Source organism: Acipenser ruthenus, chromosome 4 (genome assembly GCF_902713425.1).
Source record: "Acipenser ruthenus chromosome 4, fAciRut3.2 maternal haplotype, whole genome shotgun sequence".
NCBI classification, from domain to species: domain Eukaryota; kingdom Metazoa; phylum Chordata; class Actinopteri; order Acipenseriformes; family Acipenseridae; genus Acipenser; species Acipenser ruthenus.
Genome location: NC_081192.1, coordinates 105,503,244 through 105,526,452, shown reverse-complemented (window position 1 = coordinate 105,526,452; position 23,209 = coordinate 105,503,244). Strand labels below are relative to the sequence as shown.

Here is a 23,209-nt window from a genome sequence, read left to right as displayed (position 1 = left end):
GATCAATACCACAATACTGTGCAGAAGACCATTGCTGGGGTATCGATATCTGCTCTGAAAGTGATAAGAGCCAAACACATTCTTTTTTTTTTTAAAGAATGCACAGTAATGAAACAGATGTGAAAAAGGTTAGTAAAGCGTTTAATTATTTTTAGAATATTAATATAACAAAATTCTCTCAAATGTTCCATATTTTCACATAATTTCTTTCACATTATTTTGATTTATTATTTCCTGGGCTGTATCTTTCATGGTACATCACATAGATATTTCACGATTAAACTATATTTATTAAAGCAGAAAAGGAATAACTGTTCTTAACAGCTATTATACAACATATGTTCTTAAATACTGAAATGCTGACCTGAACACCAGTACATGCTACATTGCTGAATACTATGTTTTTTATTTCCACCTTTTAAAGGCATTCTATTTTCACCATCAGTGAATTCTCAAATAAAATAAAAATAAATATATGTAAAGTTATTAAAAAAAAAAAAAAAAAAAAAAAGAGTTTTCATGGGGAACTAGATATTACACAGCAACGTGAAATCTGTGATAACTGGGAAAAATACAGCCTTATTTATCAGGACTAGGAAACACAAGAATTCATTACTGTGTCACTTTACTACCAAAAGGTGGGTCTAGTATAAGAATTATATAGATTGAAAAAAAGTGCGTAATTATTCGTAAAAATACTGAAAACGTTTGAACATAGATTAGGGGGGAAAAAAAAAACCTTAAAAGATGTTTACCATTGAACTAAATGATAAATGAGATGCTTATCATTTAACTGAAATCAAACATTGGGTTTCCTTGGGTACTTACTGGAAGCATCAAGTTTGGTCCAGTTTAGACCTTTAACAGTACACTGTAAGCATGCTCCAGTAACCAGCATTTTCACACTCCCCCAGTCCAGTGCTCTGCCAAGCTGATTCTCAATTTGAATGACCTAAACAGTGATAGGCTCTTGGTGTCCCAATGGAAACATTTCAAACGTACCATGTTACTCTCTCTTGTGTGTGGAAATGAAATTACTTTAAAAATGTATTTTTAGCAGTGGTGGAATACAGTAGTTAATTAAAACATGGCCACAATATTCTTAATTATGCAAAATGATAACAATTTAAAGTTAATCAATTTTAACAGGTGTACCAAAAAATTATACTGCAGCACTAGAGTGAGTGGCGCACCACAACAGAAACACAAAAACAATAAAATCAACAGGAACGTACGCCAACAAAAACAATAATAAAATCAACAGGAACGTACACCAACAAAAACAATAATAAAATCAACAGGAACGTACACCAACAAAAACAATAATAAAAACAGGAACGTACACAAAAACAATAATAAAATCAACAGGAACGTACACCAACAAAAACAATAATAAAATCAACAGGAACGTACATCAACAAAAACAATAATAAAATCAACAGGAACGTACACAAAAACAATAGAATCAACAGGAACGTACACCAAAAACAATAATAAAATCAACAGGAACGTACACCAACAAAAACAATAATAAAATCAACAGGAACGTACACCAACAAAAACAATAATAAAATCAACAGGAACGTACACAAAAACAATAATAAAATCAACAGGAACGTACATAACAGAAAGAGTGATTCATCCAGGATATACCCACTGTCTTGCACTGTTTCCTTTAAAGCCTGGGTTAATAGAAACTGATTACTGACCAAAAATTGAAATCCTCACACCCAGAGGTTTTCCTGCAGGTAGGTATTGTAAAAGAATCGCCCTCACCGCGGTTCGTTGCACCTTTAAAAACACTGACCCAACACACAGAAATTGATTTTTAAAGCACGGTTGCGCTATTTTTAATGAAACACAGAAACAAAAATAAACAAAACAAACACCTAGCTCTTCTTTGAGCAATAACTAAAACAAAACAGGAACCTAAACTGAAAACAGGACAGCTAAGCTGTTTACCTGTAACAAACAAAACAAACAAAACAGCACACACACAAAAAGGATTCACTCTACCTTTTTCTTTTTTAAATTACAGCTGTACCCACACACCAGCACAGTCAGGCCTCTGCCCTCTTCAGCAGCCGCCCAGAGCAGACTGACTGCTCTCCTTTTAAACCCTGCACCTGGCTCTAATTTTCAATAATAGCCAGGTGCAGGTACTGATTAAACAATAAAACAATTAAACAAAAACAATTAAACAATTAAACAAAACAAAAGTGTGCCTTCCGCACATGTTTTTCCTGTAGAGAGGTTTTAACCCCCTCCCTGCCATCTCACAGTATGTAAAGGATATAAATGACAAACCTTGAGGTGCTCTAATAAATGTGCACACTGCTGTAGGTCAAAAGCAAATGGAGCAAACATGAAGTAATTCTTATGACCTGAGTCACATGTGCATATTTCTGTAATCTATCAAACTGCCCTTTTTTATATAATGGGCTGAGCACTGGAGTTTTACTTTGTCGTAGAAATCCCATCCCTTATATACTGAATTACCAGTGTAGCTGGCATAGGCAGTTCAGTATATTATCTAAAAACCCTTGCCCCCCAATTCCCCATTTTTGTGAAACAAAATGCTGGATTGAGGGGCTGTTTTCTCCTCTCCGCTTGAGATCGCCCACAATGCATTGCCAATGCTGCCTCAGTTGATATAGACACCATGCAATCAGGAACAACACACCACAACTGCTATATAATGAATGTCAACACAGCTGTAAGTCTGTGCAGAGTGATTACCAAAAACAAAGCAGGGTAGGACACTGAAGTTTACACCACTTACATGAACAAGCATTGCTGAAATCACCACTTAGATGAACAAGCATTGCTGAAATCACCACTTACATGAACAAGCATTGCTGAAATCACCACTTAGATGAACAAGCATTGCTGAAATCACCACTTAGATGAACAAGCATTGCTGAAATCACCACTTACATGAACAAGCATTGCTGAAATCACCACTTAGATGAACAAGCATTGCTGAAATCACCACTTACATGAACAAGCATTGCTGAAATCACCACTTACATGAACAAGCATTGCTGAAATCACCACTTAGATGAACAAGCATTGCTGAAATCACCACTTAGATGAACAAGCATTGCTGAAATCACCACTTAGATGAACAGGCATTGCTGAAATCACCACTTACATGAACAAGCATTGCTGAAATCACCACTTACATGAACAAGCATTGCTGAAATCACCACTTACAAGAACAAGCATTGCTGAAATCACCACTTACATGAACAAGCATTGCTGAAATCACCACTTACATGAACAAGCATTGCTGAAATCACCACTTACATGAACAAGCATTGCTGAAATCACCACTTACATGAACAAGCATTGCTGAAATCACCACTTACATGAACAAGCATTGCTGAAATCACCACTTAGATGAACAAGCATTGCTGAAATCACCACTTACATGAACAAGCATTGCTGAAATCACCACTTACATGAACAAGCATTGCTGAAATCACCACTTACATGAACAAGCATTGCTGAAATCACCACTTAGATGAACAAGCATTGCTGAAATCACCACTTACATGAACAAGCATTGCTGAAATCACCACTTACATGAACAAGCATTGCTGAAATCACCACTTACATGAACAAGCATTGCTGAAATCACCACTTACATGAACAAGCATTGCTGAAATCACCACTTAGATGAACAAGCATTGCTGAAATCACCACTTACATGAACAAGCATTGCTGAAATCACCACTTACATGAACAAGCATTGCTGAAATCACCACTTACATGACAAGCATTGCTGAAATCACCACTTACATGACAAGCATTGCTGAAATCACCACTTACATGACAAGCATTGCTGAAATCACCACTTACATGAACAAGCATTGCTGAAATCACCACTTACATGAACAAGCATTGCTGAAATCACCACTTACATGAACAAGCATTGCTGAAATCACCACTTACATGAACAAGCATTGCTGAAATCACCACTTACATGAACAAGTATTGCTGAAATCACCACTTAGATGAACAAGCATTGCTGAAATCACCACTTACATGAACAAGCATTGCTGAAATCACCACTTACATGAACAAGCATTGCTGAAATCACCACTTAGATGAACAAGCATTGCTGAAATCACCACTTACATGAACAAGCATTGCTGAAATCACCACTTAGATGAACAAGCATTGCTGAAATCACCACTTACATGAACAAGCATTGCTGAAATCACCACTTACATGAACAAGCATTGCTGAAATCACCACTTACATGAACAAGCATTGCTGAAATCACCACTTACATGAACAAGCATTGCTGAAATCACCACTTACATGAACAAGCATTGCTGAAATCACCACTTAGATGAACAAGCATTGCTGAAATCACCACTTAGATGAACAAGCATTGCTGAAATCACCACTTACATGAACAAGCATTGCTGAAATCACCACTTAGATGAACAAGCATTGCTGAAATCACCACTTACATGAACAAGCATTGCTGAAATCACCACTTAGATGAACAAGCATTGCTGAAATCACCACTTACATGAACAAGCATTGCTGAAATCACCACTTAGATGAACAAGCATTGCTGAAATCCCATGAATACAATAAGAATAAACCCTTCAGGCCTGTTGTTAATTCCTAACCTTTCAAACCTTGCCTTTGCAGCTTGCTGCCTGACGAAGCTAGAAGCTGTACCATTAATTCTTCATTTAAGTTTCTAAATAGATTTTATTAAGAAAGCCAAACACTGTCAACCTATGTCCTGCGTTAGCCTGGCCTGGAGGGCTTTATCCTCAAAACAGGGCTTGTAACCTTAACTCACCCCAGAAAAACTGTAGCTCAGCAAACATATTGAGTGGGGTGGTGGCTTATGCTGGTCCCAAGTTAAAAATGGATTCACGTGTCAATAAACAGTAATGGAAAATCTGCTGGTTCACCATCTGCTACGGGTGTAATGCTGCCTCCTGTTGTGCTTTTAAAAACTGCATGTGGATCAGGGCGGAGGCTACCTCCTTAGCATTTTAGTGACATATTTTTCCACCTACAAATATACTGCTTACAACTTTGTCTCTTCAACGAAAGCAATTTGTGAGATTAGTTTTGGATGGGCGACCTCGCACACCACAAGCAGTCTTTGCATGGGCGACCTCGCACATCACAAGCAGGTGTCTGAACCACACCAAAGAGCCGGGCTCGTCTGCATTTGTGGTTTTAGAGCTTTAAACGTCCTCTCATCTCACCGACAGGGGACAGAACCCGTAACGGCAGTGTATCACACAACTGCCCGTTACCCATGAAATGTGATGAAATCACTCAGATTACCTAGATAGAAAAACTAAAACTAAACCCACTGTCATGAGAATTTTAGGAAGTGCACAGCCAACATTTGTTACTGCTAAAAAAAGGTAGTTTAATCCCCTTCTCATGGTTTTTTTGCCTAGCAAACAGTCCAAAAGACGTATATGTTACCAAGACTCCTGAAGTGAAGATCTTGTTTGTGACGTAACCTTTCCACCTTTCTAGTAACAAAAACAGGCAGCACTTTGACATTTTCTCTTATCAACAAAGAGCTCTGCAAACCACTTCTGTTGGGATATTTTTGGGAGATACACAGGACATTAATATTGTATCCACCTTAACTCATTTTCCCACATTTTGTTTTTCTTTTCAAACCCACGTAGCTGTCTGTAAACCCCATATCTGATTAACCCATTAATTACCAATTACATTTTTCTTTGAATCAGAACACAAGGTGTATTTATGTAATTTGATACATTCTAAATCAATATTTCTTCACAGAAAAAAAAAAAAAAATCCTTTGTTTTGCACAAACTGCTGAGTCATATTTTGAGGACAGTCAAGTTAGACGTGCCCGTAATCAGAGCAGTGAAATTTCACACCGACTATGAAGCTCAACACATAGAAAATGGAGCTTTGTCATCATTGTGGGTAGGAAAGCACCAACAAATTGATCATTTTTAGGCTTCAGTTTCTTATTTTATATTGAGGAGTCATAAAAGTATCTGAAGGGCTATATTTGCAGAATTAACAGTTACATTTAGACATAACATTTGCGGTTAATAAAATTTGATACAAAAGTTATCATAACAATATAGTTAAAAGAGAAAGTGTAAATAATGGTTAGATGCCAGTTAAAAATGCTCCAAAAAATGACAAAGTAGCCTGTCCTGAAATGTGGACAACGTCACTACTGGGTCATCCTGTACATGGAGTGGTGAGGGTTGTGTATTCTCTCTCAGGTTGCTGCACGTCCCTCAGCTCAATCTGAAATCTTCTAGTAAACCCACTTCCAGAATGCTGGGCGATATAGTTATGAGAGGCCACACTGAAACGCAGACAGACACATTTAAACATACCCTCCTGTGTATTAATACCAGGGGTTCATCTGTAAACGAAAAGGTACCGGATCTTATCATTAAGAAAGAGGGATAGCATTTTTGGTTCTAGACCTGATGTCCTGAGCTTGATTTACAGTACCTGTTGCTTCTATATAAGCTTCATGTTTTTATTTGCTCGGGGTTCCCTGCCTTATTGTTTGTGTCGGTAGTTGCATGCCTACCTTTGCCAAGCTGTGTTTTAAAATATTCTTCAGGTTTGAACAATACCAGCTGCAAAGCGACTAATATGAGAGTAATTTTCTTATGCATAAAATCACAACCTACAATATACTGTTAAAGTACACTTTGTCATTCCTTTATATAAGGTTCTTTTTTTCAACAAAAAAAAGTTTTGTTTTCATACAGTTCAGCATTTGCAAACTATCATTCTCACCTGTCAGACAAAAAGGTACCTGGATCTGGGATCCGCTGCCATCCGGCACAAATGAGCCCCTAGTTATTAATAATGGGCCACTTGAATTTTGAATTTCTTTCCCTAAAATAAAACTACAACTCACAGCTGAAAAGATACGACTAAAATAATGTGGCAAAAATATACTTTTTTATTCTTGCACGTAAACTGTTACTATATCGAAAAGCTGCAAGTCATTACAGTAACTTCTCTTAAACTTGCAACATTCTCTTCAAAACGTTTTGATCCTTCTAGGTTTACGTTACATTAGGAATATAGAACTTGACATAGCCTTCAATTACCATTCAGTACTCCTTGCAAAATCTACACTAAAGCAGTTTTCACTTGCCTTTAAATCCAGACTTTTAAAAACATTAATAATAATGATTTTCTTCTCAAAAGCACAAATCTCTGATAAGGCATTAAGAACTACTGCACCAGCAAACAGATTTCAAGCTACTATTGGAAGGGCGGGTATCATTTTTGCCCCTCCCTGCATTACACTCAATCTGAGAGTCTGTCACTGAACTGCAAAATAGTTAGACAAAGGTTTCGGCTAGTGCCTTCATCAGTGTAATGTGCCATCCGAAACGTCTGTCTACCTGACTTCGTTCCTCGCTAGGTTTTGTGTTTTGCCACGTTCTATCATTGCTGTCTCTTGGCACAACCACAGCGGAAGCGATTGCCCTACCTGGCAGGCCATGGGGTTCGGACTGCCGTCTTCCGGTGCCCCCAGTCTGGTCCTTGCGTTTCTTGCTCCCTCTAAAGCTGCCAAACCGCTTCATGAGCTGCAGTGGGCAACGATGCGGCTAGCAGATTGAATCATGCCCGGTTTCGGGTTTATGAGCAAAAAAAAAATCCACCTTGAGTTCAGTAAGCGGGGGGGGAAAATAAATTACATCAGCAGATTAAAAAACATTCTTCAGGAATACATAAAAAAAAAAAAAAATACCAAAAGAAGACCAGTATGTTCTTTTGAAAAAAGCAGTTGGCTCGACAAAGGATATGTTTCGAGTAGGCCAAATCTTAGGAAGTTTGAAAGCTCAACTTGTTGCCCTTAGTTCCCAGTTTCTATATAGCCACACGCTCAGTGAGTTAGGTCTCCTTGCCCCAGCTGTACAGTAAGAAATTGTTTTGACTGTCGGGCTAGTCTGTTTATTGGAAAAGACAGAAATAACTAGTTGCTGTACGAAAGTTACCACAGATCAGCAAAAAAAGGTACGCCAACACGTACCTGTGTGCACAGTTTGTATGTCTTGCTACACTATACTTGGAATAGCCCAAGCAGAGCTCTTGCAGGGAATTGTCAAGTGCAGCTGTGCACAGGATGTCTCTTTAAAACAGCCTGCATAGCAAGAGGCTGTAAAAGGAAAGCACTCTGTGCACAAACTGTCCCTGGCAGGGATTGGTTCACGGCCCCTTTTTTTCTCATACGACACACACAGCATGACATGCTCGTTCTGATTAACTTCTCTCCAGGTCTAATGCTCTGGGGTCTGGTTACTGCCAAGCAGCCAAGCCTCCCCGAGCAGCAGTGAGCAGCTTGGACGGGGGCTGGGGAGGAAGGAATTTACCCACAAACTCGCTACACCTGCCCTTGTTCCATAGCAGAGCAGTCACTGGCTGCATCCCCTGCTTCTGGAACAACCTGTGAGAACCTCTATATTGCACAGGTATTTTAACACACAGCTAGAGCCTTGTAGCCTTTTGATTTTGGAATAAACACATTGTGGGGTAAACATTACCAGTACTAACACTGCCTCAGTAGTTTATTTATATGATGTGTTTCTTTGCATTAACCAGGCGTACAGGTGATTTCTTTATGCGACATTACAATACCTTTACTAACTGCTGTACAGGGCTGCAGTAACTGTTTGTATTAAAAAAATGTTTTAGTAATTTTCATAGTAAACAATAAATCATTTGTGTTCTATGAAAAACACAAAGTTCTAACAACACCCCACCCCCCTCCAAATATATTTAGGATATTTAAAAACAAATCTAAACCAAATACTGTTCCAAATTCCAGCTGTCACAAAGGTTTCCCTAAAATACAGCAAGTCTAAAAGTAATAAAAGATACTGTTAAAAAGTAATACAAGTTACTGTCTAAAAGTAATACAAGTTACTGTATAAAAGTAATACAAGTTACTGTCTAAAAGTAATACAAGTTACTGTCTAAAAGTAATACAAGTTACTGTCTGAAAGTAATACAAGTTACTGTATAAAGTAATACAAGTTTTCAAGATCTGCCGACTCTGTGCATTTGATGCTTTTCTCTTGAACTCTGAGATCCGTAACGTTATTCTTTATCAAAAATCAAAAATCGCAAAAAAAACAACCTCTGAATTGAGTGTTTTGGAGACAATGCACTTTGTTTCTTCTTTAAACAATGCCCCGCGTCCTCACCATTCATTAACAGCTCTGTAATTACCACTGGCTGTGCTGCAGCATGTATATGAGGCTGACATGGAAATGAAATGGGATAAATTCCTGAATGAAAAGTCTGAGAAAATTCCCTTTTCCTGGATATCGCAAAGATAACAAATAAACAAAGACATTAATGCTCAGTTAGTTTTTATAGATATATCGCTGAACTATCACCTCAAGTCACATTGTTTTGATCAAATCTCCCCTTGACTGCACTAATCTAAATTCTAATCTGGCAGAACATGCTTTTAAAACATATCCGTGCAAAGTGAACAGGATAATCCTCTCTAAAACTTCAAAGCAGCAAGGTTACAGGGTGGAAAAGGAGCAAGAAGTTTGGAATTGAGAAGCAATTAAGAGAAAATAAAACACAGGCCAGGCTAAGGGCTATGAGAATTGCCCTTGAAGAAATAGTTTTCACCTTCAGGAAACAGTGCCTGCAGCGCTGAAGTAGGGTTACCAGACTTCCACATTTCTCTCAATTCATTGAAGCTGTAGCAACTCTGAAGCAGTTAAAATAACCGATATAACACAATCCGAATTCAAAAATTCAACATTGATTTTTTAAAATCAGTTATAAAAATGACTGTGTTGATCAAAACAAAACAGGCACTAATTTAAATGGCTAACTTGGCTTGTGAGCACACTGCTACAGTTTTACATGTTTATATGTGAATATAATTTTACTGTTTCTGATTGGGACACACAATTAAGACTGTGACAAGCCCAGTTTCTCCGGGAGGTCTGGGAACCGTACACAGCTGTATTTGTTTGTGCTGTTGCTTTAAACTAAAATATCTACGACATTAAAAAGAAAAGTAATTGTAGCAACACGTCCCCAGATCAAGAGTGTGTCCTCTGACCACTGCCGGAGCGATTAGAAAGAAAACAAAAACTACAAGGGCTCCAGCTTTTGTGTCATTATTGCTGTGTTATCTGTTTGGCAATGTGGGCAATAATCCTTACACTATCAGCTACAATAATAATAATAATAATAATAATAATAATAATAATAATAATAATAATAATAATATTATTAGTATTTAGAGGTGTGCTGATCGTACTCATACTGGTATAAAGTGCCATTAAGACGTATTTATCGGAAGCTCATTTTCCTCTCATCTCGGGTGCTCACATTGTTACTGCCTTACTGTCACAGCCTTGATAAAGCAGTAAAGACATCAGCACCCTGGATGAGAGGAAACATCACTTCCAAGGGGCTAAGAACTATAAACAAATCTAATAAAAGTCCAAGGAGGAGGTTCAGAGAGCAGGACCATCCAACAAGCCTGAAGGCTGCAGCTAAACCCTGGCAGCAGCACTCGCTTGTCATGAGCTCCAAAATCCAGCAAGCTGCTCGCTCAGGCACCACGGAGCCAGGAGGACTGACCTTTCAGTGTTGCTAGGATCCTGACAGCCACAGTACGTGGAAGCAGAGCAGTGAGTTCAGGCAGGATCAGGTGATGGGCTTCTTTACTGTACTCTGCGATGACTGCTATGTCAATATTGAAAGCATTTCGTTATTTCTGAATGACTATCCAATTAACTTGTCATCATAGATGCTTTTTTAAAAGCATGAATTCAAATACAAACACAGGGTATTTGTATAGCATAGTATAGCATAGCCCCTCCTGACTTCTAGGAACTAGCAAAACCATGAAGGGCCTCATAAGCAGTAAGGAGAATTGTTGTACTCAATCCTGAATTGAACAGGAAGCCAGCGCGGTGATGTAAGAACCGGAGTAATGTGCTGTGAAGGATGTGTGCCAGTGAGCTGTACGGAGTTCCAGCCTCACATTGTTTAGGTCAAAATACTAACCATTTTCATATAAACCCTTGAGCTTAATTTAAACCTCTTCTGAGGTTCTACAAATCAGGTGCATCTACCTCACAGTAATCAATAAAGCGTCAGCATTTCGGAAGCTAACAGCTAACAGTTTACATCAAAATCCAGTAAGATGGGGAGCTGCTTGTCCTTTGCACTCTTGTGGGTCCTGTACAGTAAAACCTGGGAATAGTTCAGGTTTCAATGCTGCTTCCTGTACAGCAGCCACAGATTCAAACAGGTTTCTCCCAATACCCCTCCCTTCACTGTAAACACTATCACAGCCTCAGCAGCTGCTGGGCAAACAACAACAAGAGAAAAACCTTGGTTTCAAAACAACACTGCATGCGATTTGAGAATAAATAAGAAATACCTGTGCTTTAGGCAAAGCATGACATGAATGATAAGAACAAAAACCTTCTACCTCTAAGGCATGTAATGTGACTAATGAAGCTTGTTAGTACTTTTAAGCATGCCCTAGGCAACACTGAACATTTTAATTTTTTTTAGCATTTAGTCCCACAGCAACACAGATGTTACTAAGACACACCAATCATAGCTGTTGATACTAATTTCTATAACTTCCTCCTTAGCCTTTTAGTGACATATTTTTCCACCTACAAATATACAGCTTAGGCTCTTCAATTTGTGAGATTAGCTTTGGATGGGCGACCTCGCACACCACAAGCAGGCGTCTTAACCACACCAAAGAGCCGGGCTCGTCTGCATTTAGAGCTTTAAACCTCCTCTCATCTCACCGACGGGACAGAACCCGTAACGGCAGTGTATCACACAACACTGCCCGTTACACATGAAATGTGATGAAATTTATGCAGCAGAATGTAATAAAAGCAGAGCACAAGCAAAGCAAAATCTGTGTAAAGCGTTAGCAAGCTCGGTAAATTATAGATCGCAATCGTAGAGCTTTGTAAACACAACGGTTACCCAAGTAAATTCATATCACAAGCACAGCTGCTAACAGTATTACATTTTTAATAGAAACTATTGGGGAATTTGGAAAGTGTAACAATTCAGACTGCAAGCCGCTCAAACCATGTGGCTCTGGTAGGCCACACTGCCCCTCGTTAGTCACATCCCAGCATATCAAGTCCTAGTCAGACTGAGGTTATCACAGTGTTTCTCGTAATAAACATTAAACCACACAGGTATATCAAGTCCTAGCCAGACTGAGGTTATCACAGTGTTTCTCGTAATAAACATTAAACCACACAGGTATATCAAGTCCTAGCCAGACTGAGGTTATCACAGTGTTTCTCGTAATAAACATTAAACCACACAGGTATATCAAGTCCTAGCCAGGCTGAGGTTATCACAGTGTTTCTCGTAATAAACATTAAACCACACAGGTATATCAAGTCCTAGCCAGACTGAGGTTATCACAGTGTTTCTCGTAATAAACATTAAACCACACAGGTATATCAAGTCCTAGCCAGACTGAGGTTATCACAGTGTTTCTCGTAATAAACATTAAACCACACAGGTATATCAAGTCCTAGCCAGACTGAGGTTATCACAGTGTTTCTCGTAATAAACATTAAACCACACAGGTATATCAAGTCCTAGCCAGACTGAGGTTATCACAGTGTTCTCGTAATAAACATTAAACCACACTGGTTCTCTTTTTCATTCGGGTTAATGAGTCTGGTAGCCTGCAGGAATTGCATTGCACTCTAAATGTGCTTTTTTTTGGATGCCTCAAATTGCATTGGCACTTTATTTTGTTTTCTTTCATCTGGTTAGTACAGAGAATTACTTCACCATAATGTGTGCCTCCAATTATCTATTATATTCTTTAAAAATTCCTGTCTCCACAAATGACTGTTTCCATTTGGATATTACCAGACACAGGGAAGCTGTTTGGTCTAGCTGTTACAGATATGAGTGAAGAGCTGCTGTCTCAGTGTGTCTGGAATTGTTTTCTCCACAAAATGTGTGTCAGCTGACACTGTATCACTGGCCTGCCGCGAGCGGCCAGCTGGGAAGGGAGAATGGAGGACAATGAAATGTACGAGAGACTGATTATTCTGGGCACGCTGGGCAACAGTGATCTTAACTAATATATTCTTCTTTTTGTTTTGAGTCATAGGGGCCTCAACAGAGCACTTAAGTTGAGGGAACACAGAGCCACGTTGTGGCTTGCAACTTTGTTTTAGGAGACTTGGTTTCAGGCCACTGCATGGCACACCAGGGGAGACGGGGTTTGATACAGCAAAGTTGCCTCAAACTAATCTATTCATTCTGTGTTGTTGAGTTGAGCTGCAGGGGCACCGGTTAATGATTACTCAGTGGTATACAAGCAACAAAAAATAGAACATTTCCACTTGCTAAAGCATTTCTTTAAAACTCTGAGGACTTTTAGAAAATAGGAACAGTAAACCACAGGCACTCCACCCTTATTGAAAGTGTACTGTGGGAAACAGGTCCCCGTACTATCCTACGAATATACTTTTAATAAAACACAAGAAATGACAGCATTGGATGCCGACTTGTGCTTTGTATCAGAATGTTACAGTACCATACAATGGATGCTGTGAAGCGAGGGTATTATACTGTATTATTACAGGCACTTTAGCAGCTGGAGGGGGGCAATTTAGGAATGCGATCTGTGTCATCGTGTCAGGTTGAGAACATGATTTGTGTCATTGTGTCAGTTTGAGAACGTGATTTGTGTCATCGTGTCAGTTTGAGAACGTGATCTGTGTCATCGTGTCAGTTTGAAGAGGATGTGATCTGTGTCATCGTGTCAGTTTGAAGAGGATGTGATCTGTGTCATCGTGTCAGTTTGAAGAGGATGTGATTTGTGTCATCGTGTCAGTTTGAAGAGGATGTGATCTGTGTCATCGTGTCAGTTTGAAGAGGATGTGATCTGTGTCATCGTGTCAGTTTGAAGAGGATGTGATTTGTGTCATCGTGTCAGTTTCAGAACGTGATCTGTGTCATCGTGTCAGTTTGAAGAGGATGTGATCTGTGTCATCGTGTCAGTTTGAAGAGGATGTGATCTGTGTCATCGTGTCAGTTTGAAGAGGATGTGATTTGTGTCATCGTGTCAGTTTGAAGAGGATGTGATCTGTGTCATCGTGTCAGTTTGAAGAGGATGTGATCTGTGTCATCGTGTCAGTTTGAAGAGGATGTGATCTGTGTCATCGTGTGTTTGAAGAGGATGTGATTTGTGTCATCGTGTCAGTTTGAAGAGGATGTGATCTGTGTCATCGTGTCAGTTTGAAGAGGATGTGATCTGTGTCATCGTGTCAGTTTGAAGAGGATTTGATCTGTGTCATCGTGTCAGTTTGAAGAGGATGTGATCTGTGTCATCGTGTCAGTTTGAAGAGGATGTGATTTGTGTCATCGTGTCAGTTTGAAGAGGATGTGATTTGTGTCATCGTGTCAGTTTGAAGAGGATGTGATTTGTGTCATCGTGTCAGTTTGAAGAGGATGTGATCTGTGTCATCGTGTCAGTTTGAAGAGGATGTGATTTGTGTCATCGTGTCAGTTTGAAGAGGATGTGATTTGTGTCACTGTGTCAGTTTGAAGAGGAAGTGATTTGTGTCATCGTGTCAGTTTGAAGGGGATGTGATTTGTGTCATCGTGTCAGTTTGAAGAGGATGTGATCTGTGTCATCGTGTCAGTTTGAAGAGGATGTGATTTGTGTCATCGTGTCAGTTTGAAGAGGATGTGATTTGTGTCATCGTGTCAGTTTGAAGAGGATGTGATCTGTGTCATCGTGTCAGTTTGAAGAGGATGTGATTTGTGTCATCGTGTCAGTTTGAAGAGGATGTGATTTGTGTCATCGTGTCAGTTTGAAGAGGATGTGATTTGTGTCATAGTGTTAGTTTGAAGAGGATGTGATTTGTGTCATTGTGTCAGTTTGAAGGGGATGTGATTTGTGTCATCGTGTCAGTTTGAAGAGGATGTGATTTGTGTCATAGTGTTAGTTTGAAGAGGATGTGATTTGTGTCATCGTGTCAGTTTGAAGAGGATGTGATTTGTGTCATCGTGTCAGTTTGAAGAGGATGTGATCTGTGTCATCGTGTCTGTTTGAAGAGGATGTGATTTGTGTCATAGTGTTAGTTTGAAGAGGATGTGATTTGTGTCATCGTGTCAGTTTGAAGAGGATGTGATCTGTGTCATCGTGTCAGTTTGAAGAGGATGTGATTTGTGTCATAGTGTCAGTTTGAAGAGGATGTGATCTGTGTCATCGTGTCAGTTTGAAGAGGATGTGATTTGTGTCGTCGTGTCAGTTTGAAGAGGATGTGATTTGTGTCGTCATGTCAGTTTGAAGAGGATGTGATCTGTGTCATCGTGTCAGTTTGAAGAGGATGTGATTTGTGTCATCGTGTCAGTTTGAAGAGGATGTGATCTGTGTCATCGTGTCAGTTTGAAGAGGATGTGATTTGTGTCATCGTGTCAGTTTGAAGAGGATGTGATTTGTGTCATAGTGTCAGTTTGAAGAGGATGTGATTTGTGTCATCGTGTCAGTTTGAAGAGGATGTGATTTGTGTCGTCATGTCAGTTTGAAGAGGATGTGATCTGTGTCATCGTGTCAGTTTGAAGAGGATGTGATCTGTGTCATCATGTCAGTTTGAAGAGGATGTGATTTGTGTCATTGTGTCAGTTTGAAGAGGATGTGATTTGTGTCATCGTGTCAGTTTGAAGAGGATGTGATCTGTGTCATCGTGTCAGTTTGAAGAGGATGTGATTTGTGTCATTGTGTCAGTTTCAGAACGTGATTTGTGTCATCGTGTCAGTTTGAAGAGGATGTGATTTGTGTCATAGTGTCAGTTTGAAGAGGATGTGATCTGTGTCATCGTGTCAGTTTGAAGAGGATGTGATTTGTGTCATTGTGTCAGTTTCAGAACGTGATTTGTGTCATCGTGTCAGTTTGAAGAGGATGTGATTTGTGTCATTGTGTCAGTTTGAAGAGGATGTGATCTGTGTCATCGTGTCAGTTTGAAGAGGATGTGATTTGTGTCATTGTGTCAGTTTCAGAACGTGATTTGTGTCATCGTGTCAGTTTGAAGAGGATGTGATTTGTGTCATCGTGTCAGTTTGAAGAGGATGTGATCTGTGTCATCGTGTCAGTTTGAAGAGGATGTGATTTGTGTCATAGTGTTAGTTTGAAGAGGATGTGATCTGTGTCATCGTGTCAGTTTCAGAACGTGATTTGTGTCATCGTGTCAGTTTGAAGAGGATGTGATTTGTGTCATCATGTCAGTTTGAAGAGGATGTGATCTGTGTCATCGTGTCAGTTTGAAGAGGATGTGATTTGTGTCATAGTGTTAGTTTGAAGAGGATGTGATTTGTGTCATAGTGTCAGTTTGAAGGGGATGTGATTTGTGTCATTGTGTTAGTTTGAAGAGGATGTGATTTGTGTCATCGTGTCAGTTTGAAGGGGATGTGATTTGTGTCATCGTGTCAGTTTGAAGAGGATGTGATCTGTGTCATCGTGTCAGTTTGAAGAGGATGTGATTTGTGTCATCGTGTCAGTTTGAAGAGGATGTGATTTGTGTCATCGTGTCAGTTTGAAGAGGATGTGATCTGTGTCATCGTGTCAGTTTGAAGAGGATGTGATTTGTATCATCGTGTCAGTTTGAAGAGGATGTGATTTGTGTCGTGGTGTCAGTTTGAAGAGGATGTGATTTGTGTCGTGGTGTCAGTTTGAAGAGGATGTGATTTGTGTCGTGGTGTCAGTTTGAAGAGGATGTGATTTGTGTCGTCGTGTCAGTTTGAAGAGGATGTGATTTGTGTCGTGGTGTCAGTTTGAAGAGGATGTGATTTGTGTCGTGGTGTCAGTTTGAAGAGGACGTGATTTGTGTCGTCGTGTCAGTTTGAAGAGGATGTGATTTGTGTCGTCGTGTCAGTTTGAAGGGGATGTGATTTGTGTCATCGTGTCAGTTTCAGAACGTGATTTGTGTCATCGTGTCAGTTTGAAGAGGATGTGATCTGTGTCATCGTGTCAGTTTGAAGAGGATGTGATCTGTGTCATCGTGTCAGTTTGAAGAGGATGTGATCTGTGTCATCGTGTCAGTTTGAAGAGGATGTGATTTGTGTCATCGTGTCAGTTTGAAGAGGATGTGATTTGTGTCATCGTGTCAGTTTGAAGGGGATGTGATTTGTGTCATCGTGTCAGTTTGAAGAGGATGTGATCTGTGTCATCGTGTCTGTTTGAAGGGGATGTGATTTGTGTCATCGTGTCAGTTTGAAGAGGATGTGATTTGTGTCATCGTGTCAGTTTGAAGGGGATGTGATTTGTGTCATCGTGTCAGTTTGAAGAGGATGTGATTTGTGTCATCGTGTCAGTTTGAAGAGGATGTGATTTGTGTCATCGTGTCAGTTTGAAGAGGATGTGATTTGTGTCATCGTGTCAGTTTGACAACGTGATTTGTGTTGTCGTGTCAGTTTGACTCTCTGGCCCAGATTAAAGTCGCAGTACTGAATCTTGGCTGGAGCCGCCTGTTCCCTTTGACAGCTCAGCATCAACACCATGAAACGTGTCACTCGCTGAATTGGACAGACAACACGCAGCCGGATTTGCCAGCTGTCCATAATTCAGCCTTATTTTTGTGTGTCACTGATAAATGCCTGCTAGACTTCATACTTTAGCATGAAGCAGGCGGAGAAAACAACAGCTACAAGGTCATTATATCACATGATTTCTCAAGTGCAAGAAGCAACAAAAAGAACGTGGGGAAACTGCACCGGCCAGCAAGCAAGAGGGCATCCAGAGTGATACTGAATTACACCCAAAGTCTAGATGTCTACAGTCGTATGCACATGTATTACAACACCTCAGGATGCACCATGTATATCCTTTATATACCTACCTGCATGAAAACCTCAGGGTGTGAGAATTTACATTTCTGGCCAGTAATCAGTGAAGCTGACACCCTGGGATCCTTCAAGAAGCTGCTTGATGAGATTCTGGGATCAATAAGCTACTAACAACCAAACAAGCAAGATAGGCCGAATGGCCTCCTCTCGTTTGTAAACTTTCTTATTTTCTTATGTTCTTATATAGAAACAATAGGCACTCGTGTGCTAAAATGCTACTTTGTGTTTTAATTTGGCATCTTAAATAACTTCTAAAAAGTCTCATGTACTTGACCATTTGTGGCTAAATTAATTGCACGTGTGGCCTATTAAAGTCATCAATTACATCAGACTATCACTTTTCTATTATTAATAAATTAAAACATCAACAACAACAACTTGTAATAGACTGGAAAGGAATTCAGTCAGCACTCACATATCTGATCCTACAAAAGTTTGACTTCAGCGACGGTTAAATGCGTGTGATGCATATCTGATTATTTCATCTGATTTGACGTGTATGAGCTCATTGTAACCTGCCCCCTCCCACCCAAACAACCACCTGCCCTGCACACACGCACGCACGCACGCACGCACGCACGCACGCACACTTCGTACAGAAAGAAGAAATACGACTAGAGTTTGAGGAACTGTACAGGGAGACATTGATTCTTTCATTGAAATTTGTTAGTGCACGAGTTGGGGGAATAACACAGGAATAAAAGACAAGAACTTGTCAGTTTTTTCAGGGAACACAAAAAAGAAACAATGTCAAAAATACATAGCTGAAAGGACTGTGTTTTAAAATAAGTAGGCTTCCATTCAGATGCACTGTAGTTAGTTTTGTAGGTACAGTACTATATTCTAACAGAAGTAGTATTTTAATTCAGAACGATATGATTCTGAAAATATCACTTGCCAAAAGAGACAACTGGACACGTGAACTGTAATATAGTAGCCTACATACTTTTAAATCCGGTACGTATTGTAGCAGTATGTAAAACTCCCCATTAACGACACAACAGAAAAAATGAAATCAAAATGTTACCCATACACAGAACTGCTTAAAACGTAAAAGGCAATGCAATTTAGCAAAAGATTTAAAAATAACAACAACACCAGTTTCCAGAATTAAAACAGTATCCAAAGTCAGTATTCAAAATTGCAGAATGTAGTGCTCGATAAGGCCCTAATGTCACAGCTCACTTGCAAATGAAAATGCACAAAAGCAACTAAAGATCGCAGATTTAAAAAATACATTACAAAGTATACATACAAAGTATACAGTAATACATACAAAGTATCTAAAACAGTTTAATGATTAACTTTTACATTACAGTGCCTTGTCCTGTTCGCTTTGTTTTGGAGGAAGAGCTGTGTAACTGCAGTGCACAATAAAGACAGACTGAGTTGCCATGCCAGAAAAAAAAGTGCATTAATTTATTACATATATAATGGGGATTGATTTTAATCTTAATACAAGTACAGTAAAACAAGACTGACGTGTATCTGAGTAATGTATATCCGAGTGCTCACTGTATCAGTCATCATCCACAGTCTCACAGAGACAAATGTTGTTGTTACTAAAGTATCTACTGCCACCTTGTGGTACAAAAATGTTGACTTTACTCCAATAAAAGTGTCCTGTTTTCATGGTGTGTTTACTTTAATGCAGTGCTTTCCCAACACAAGGGGGCGCTCTCTCCTCAGCTCTGTGTTGAAGCTCACTGTGTTGTGGGTGAGCATGACTCTCCCTTGAATTGCATCAGTAATCTCGGTATACTGTAGACAGGGTTAATACTGTATCCCAGCAAAAACGCACAGAGCAGCCTGCCGTCCCCCCCTTACACACCTACATAAAAACAAACTATCTGTCTGAAAAACAAGACCCGGGCGACATGACACAACATAACACACAGCCTTCCTCTGCAGCCCTAACTACGCCCACTGCACATTCCTGCAAAACACACTGACATGCCAGTGAAAACAAAAGCAACTTGACTGCAAGCCAGGAGGAAGTGACAGGCTGCTTTGCACTCTGCTCCCTAACCTTTACTGTGCAAAAGCAGAGCTGCTGATCCACAGCAAAGCATATCAAGAACTGTGCCCGCCCCTCAGTTCAAACGCTAAGCTGAAACTGTTAATCCTACAGACGCTGCCTTCCAATACCTCCGCAGCCTCGTCTTTAGATACAAGTGGAATTAAAAGAAACAGATGTTACCCATAGACTGGCTGCTGCCCGCAATCTTGTGTTCAGTTTGTATTTATTTATTTAAACAGGAGATTTACCCATTGAGACCCAGGCCTCATATACAAGGGGGTCCTACAAAACAATAAAAATGACAATTACAATGTACAAACAACACCATGAAAAAGTGTGTGGTTCAAACTTTATCAGCAGCACACAGAGCTCTAAGACTAGCAGAAATAAGTTCTGTATCTATTTGTGAATGTGGACTGAGGGAGAAGCATTGGCAGGAGGTTCTAAGCAGTTCCTTTATATGATCTTTAAAACCAGAGGAGGAAAGATTATCAGATTCCATCTTCATACTATGATGGAAACAATCCCACGTCTTCAGGAGTTGAGATGTAAAAGATGATTCCCTTGTACGTGTTCGAACCCCTGGAACAGGCAAATGAACAGAATCCTGAGTGTAAACTATAGGCAACGCTTATCACACAAACCATAGTTTATATAGTCTTAGATAACAAAGTTCCAAGTTCCACAAGTTCTGAGGTCTGTAATGGTTTAATATTGAGTGGTATATCAAACTGTAAATGTAAATGTATTTATACTTTTAAAAAAGCCTTCTCCTGGAGCTTCTTCAAGTACACAAATAATAATAAAAACTCAGAGACCGTTTCTATAGCATGAATTACACACTTATAGCAGCTTCAGGTAGTGAGAGTTTTAACTTATTGATTATCCAACACAAATGAGAGGCGTGGCTAAAAAAAAACAAAACAGGATAAACTGTAGATTTTGTTTGATATCTGTTCTATCTGTAAACAGCATGAGACACTTCAGAGACACTTAGCTTAGAAAGGTAGACTGCCATTGAAAAGGCGGTGGGCAGAGATTGAAAGAGATCCAATTCGTTACCATGGGAACTTTGCATATAGGTTTTGTTTATTGCACTATTGCCTCCCACACGTTTATCACATATTTTTCCAGATAACACTGAAATTAAGATTTTTTTTTTCCTATAAGCAATACATGATGTTTTGCCAGGCAGAACAAGGTCTAGCTTTTCTATATTAAACTGTACAGAATTAAACAATATTTTTCAAACAGAGGTCCATATTTTCAAAGTATTTCCTCCATTCTTTAAATAACCCGTTTTTTGAAATGAGAAAATATGAAAACATAACATTGACCTAGTATTATAAAATGAATAGGAGTTATTAAAGGGCAGGGCAGCAGTGTGGAGTAGTGGTTAGGGTTCTGGACTCTTGACCAGAGGGTTGTGGGTTCAATCCCCAGTGGGGGACACTGCTGTTGTACCCTTGAGCAAGGTACTTTACCTAGATTGCTCCAGTAAAAACCCAACTGTATAAATGGGTAATTGTATGTAAAAATAATGTGATATCTGTATAATGTGAAATAATGTATAATGTGATATGTTGTAACAATTGTAAGTCGTCCTGGATAAGGGCGTCTGCTAAGAAATAATAAATAATTAATAAAAGACTGGAGGAAACGCTTTGAAAATATGACCCATACTGTTTTACCAATTATTAATTCTACATGAAGGACAATTCACCTTATACATTGCGTTACTTGGTCTGTGTTGGCATTCTCTCTCAGATTCACATCAAGCTGTGGGTTCCACCAGTTATCAATATCATCTAAGAGGGTGTGGGGCCACTCTTGAGCTGCGCTAAATGTAGGAGGTCAAAGGTCATTGCACTAGCTCATCCTATATCATATTCCTTTGGGCCGTTGAAGATGTGTCACGATTCCCTGTCTGGTTCGGAGCACCATTTCCTTCTCAAAGTATGCTGAGCCAGCCTTTATCATCTTTGAATATGAGACAGTCACTGTTATTCCAGGTCAAGACTAACTCGCCTTGAGGAGAGCTTGCATGATTCAGTTAACAGTCTTGTCACTTGGACACTACTTGATCACTGATGATATTCCATTTGGTTAGAATGAATTGGTTAGGAGCCCGACGAGTGTTCTTTATACAGCATGCCTTTCAGCATCTTTCATTGAATTCTTTGACATTTTAAAACAGTTTGTGTGAACTCTATGGAGTTCGAGAAGTTGACCTGCCATAAAAACATGCATGCATTATAAAATAGATACACAGATAAGACTCTTAACATGGCACAATTGTGCACACAGTGATCACAGGGTTATACAGAAAACTATATTCAGTAGACAGCTTGTGCTTTCTTGCAGAAGAAAACAAGCCTTTTATGCAATTCTTAGCAAACTAACAGCAGACTGTTTGCTCATGCATAACTCCTGACTGCTGGCCTTCTGTTTTGATTCATTATGTGTTGCTGGTTTGGCTGCTTCCAGACATGTTTTAGATGACTGTAATCCAATAGCCTACAATTACTCAAGCACTCCAGCACTTCACCTGTTTAATGAATGTCTGCATGGAGCGATGCACACACAGCCTCTCGAGGTGTCGGCTGCAGGGATGACGTGACAAGAGGCCTGACAAAGACAAATCATGCATCGGTTTTCTAACCCTGAGAGGCAATAAGAATCTGCTGATTAAACTGCCTGCTCATTGTAATTCAGTGATGCAGCATGATTCATTTTTCACTCATGTAACAATCAAAATAAGCCAGCTTCATTTGCACATCATTATTATAACAGGGTTTCAGCTAATGCAAATGGCTTATTTTCTTTTCTACAACAGTTTCCTGAATAAAGGTCTACCTCGAAGAGTTATGGATCAGGTTTTTGGGACCTCTGTGACACATTTAGAAGTCGTAACAAACATCGAAGCAGAAGCAGCGCGTTGTTTATATGACCAGCAGGTAAGGAGGGCCTCTACTGAGACACCAATATTTTATAGTGTACCATACCAAGTAGTGACCAGGCCTCGCCCCTTGCACAGCATGGGATAACAAGAGAAACAGGGGTTTTGAGATTAGATTTCTGCACCGTGAGTTTGATTCTCAAAACAAAAAGAAAATACAAAGTATTATGGGACAGAATGTTCAACTATTTGAAAGATTTTTCTCATCCAATTTGAACAGATAAAGATAAACACCACAGTATAGTAAGTCTACACATAGACTTCCTACATCCTATTGAGAAACAGTCCCCACTTTTCACTGATGAAGCAAT

At 39.4% G+C, this 23,209-nt stretch overlaps 1 protein-coding gene across 4 annotated transcripts in view; it reads right to left on the bottom strand.

Moving 5' to 3' along the window:
• The window catches only part of LOC117399810 (5'-AMP-activated protein kinase subunit gamma-2), a 138,371-nt gene that overhangs the window by 71,109 nt on the left and 44,053 nt on the right, over window positions 1–23,209 (bottom strand). The window contains exon 1 of one of the 4 annotated variants that reach the window (XM_059023355.1): window positions 7,508–8,186. The exons of the other annotated variants lie outside the window; for them this stretch is intronic. Within the exon in view, the coding sequence (XP_058879338.1) occupies window positions 7,508–7,601 (94 nt within the window). The 5' untranslated portion in view covers window positions 7,602–8,186. Of the gene's footprint in view, window positions 1–7,507; window positions 8,187–23,209 lie in introns of those variants that run through there. 4 annotated transcript variants of the gene reach the window in all.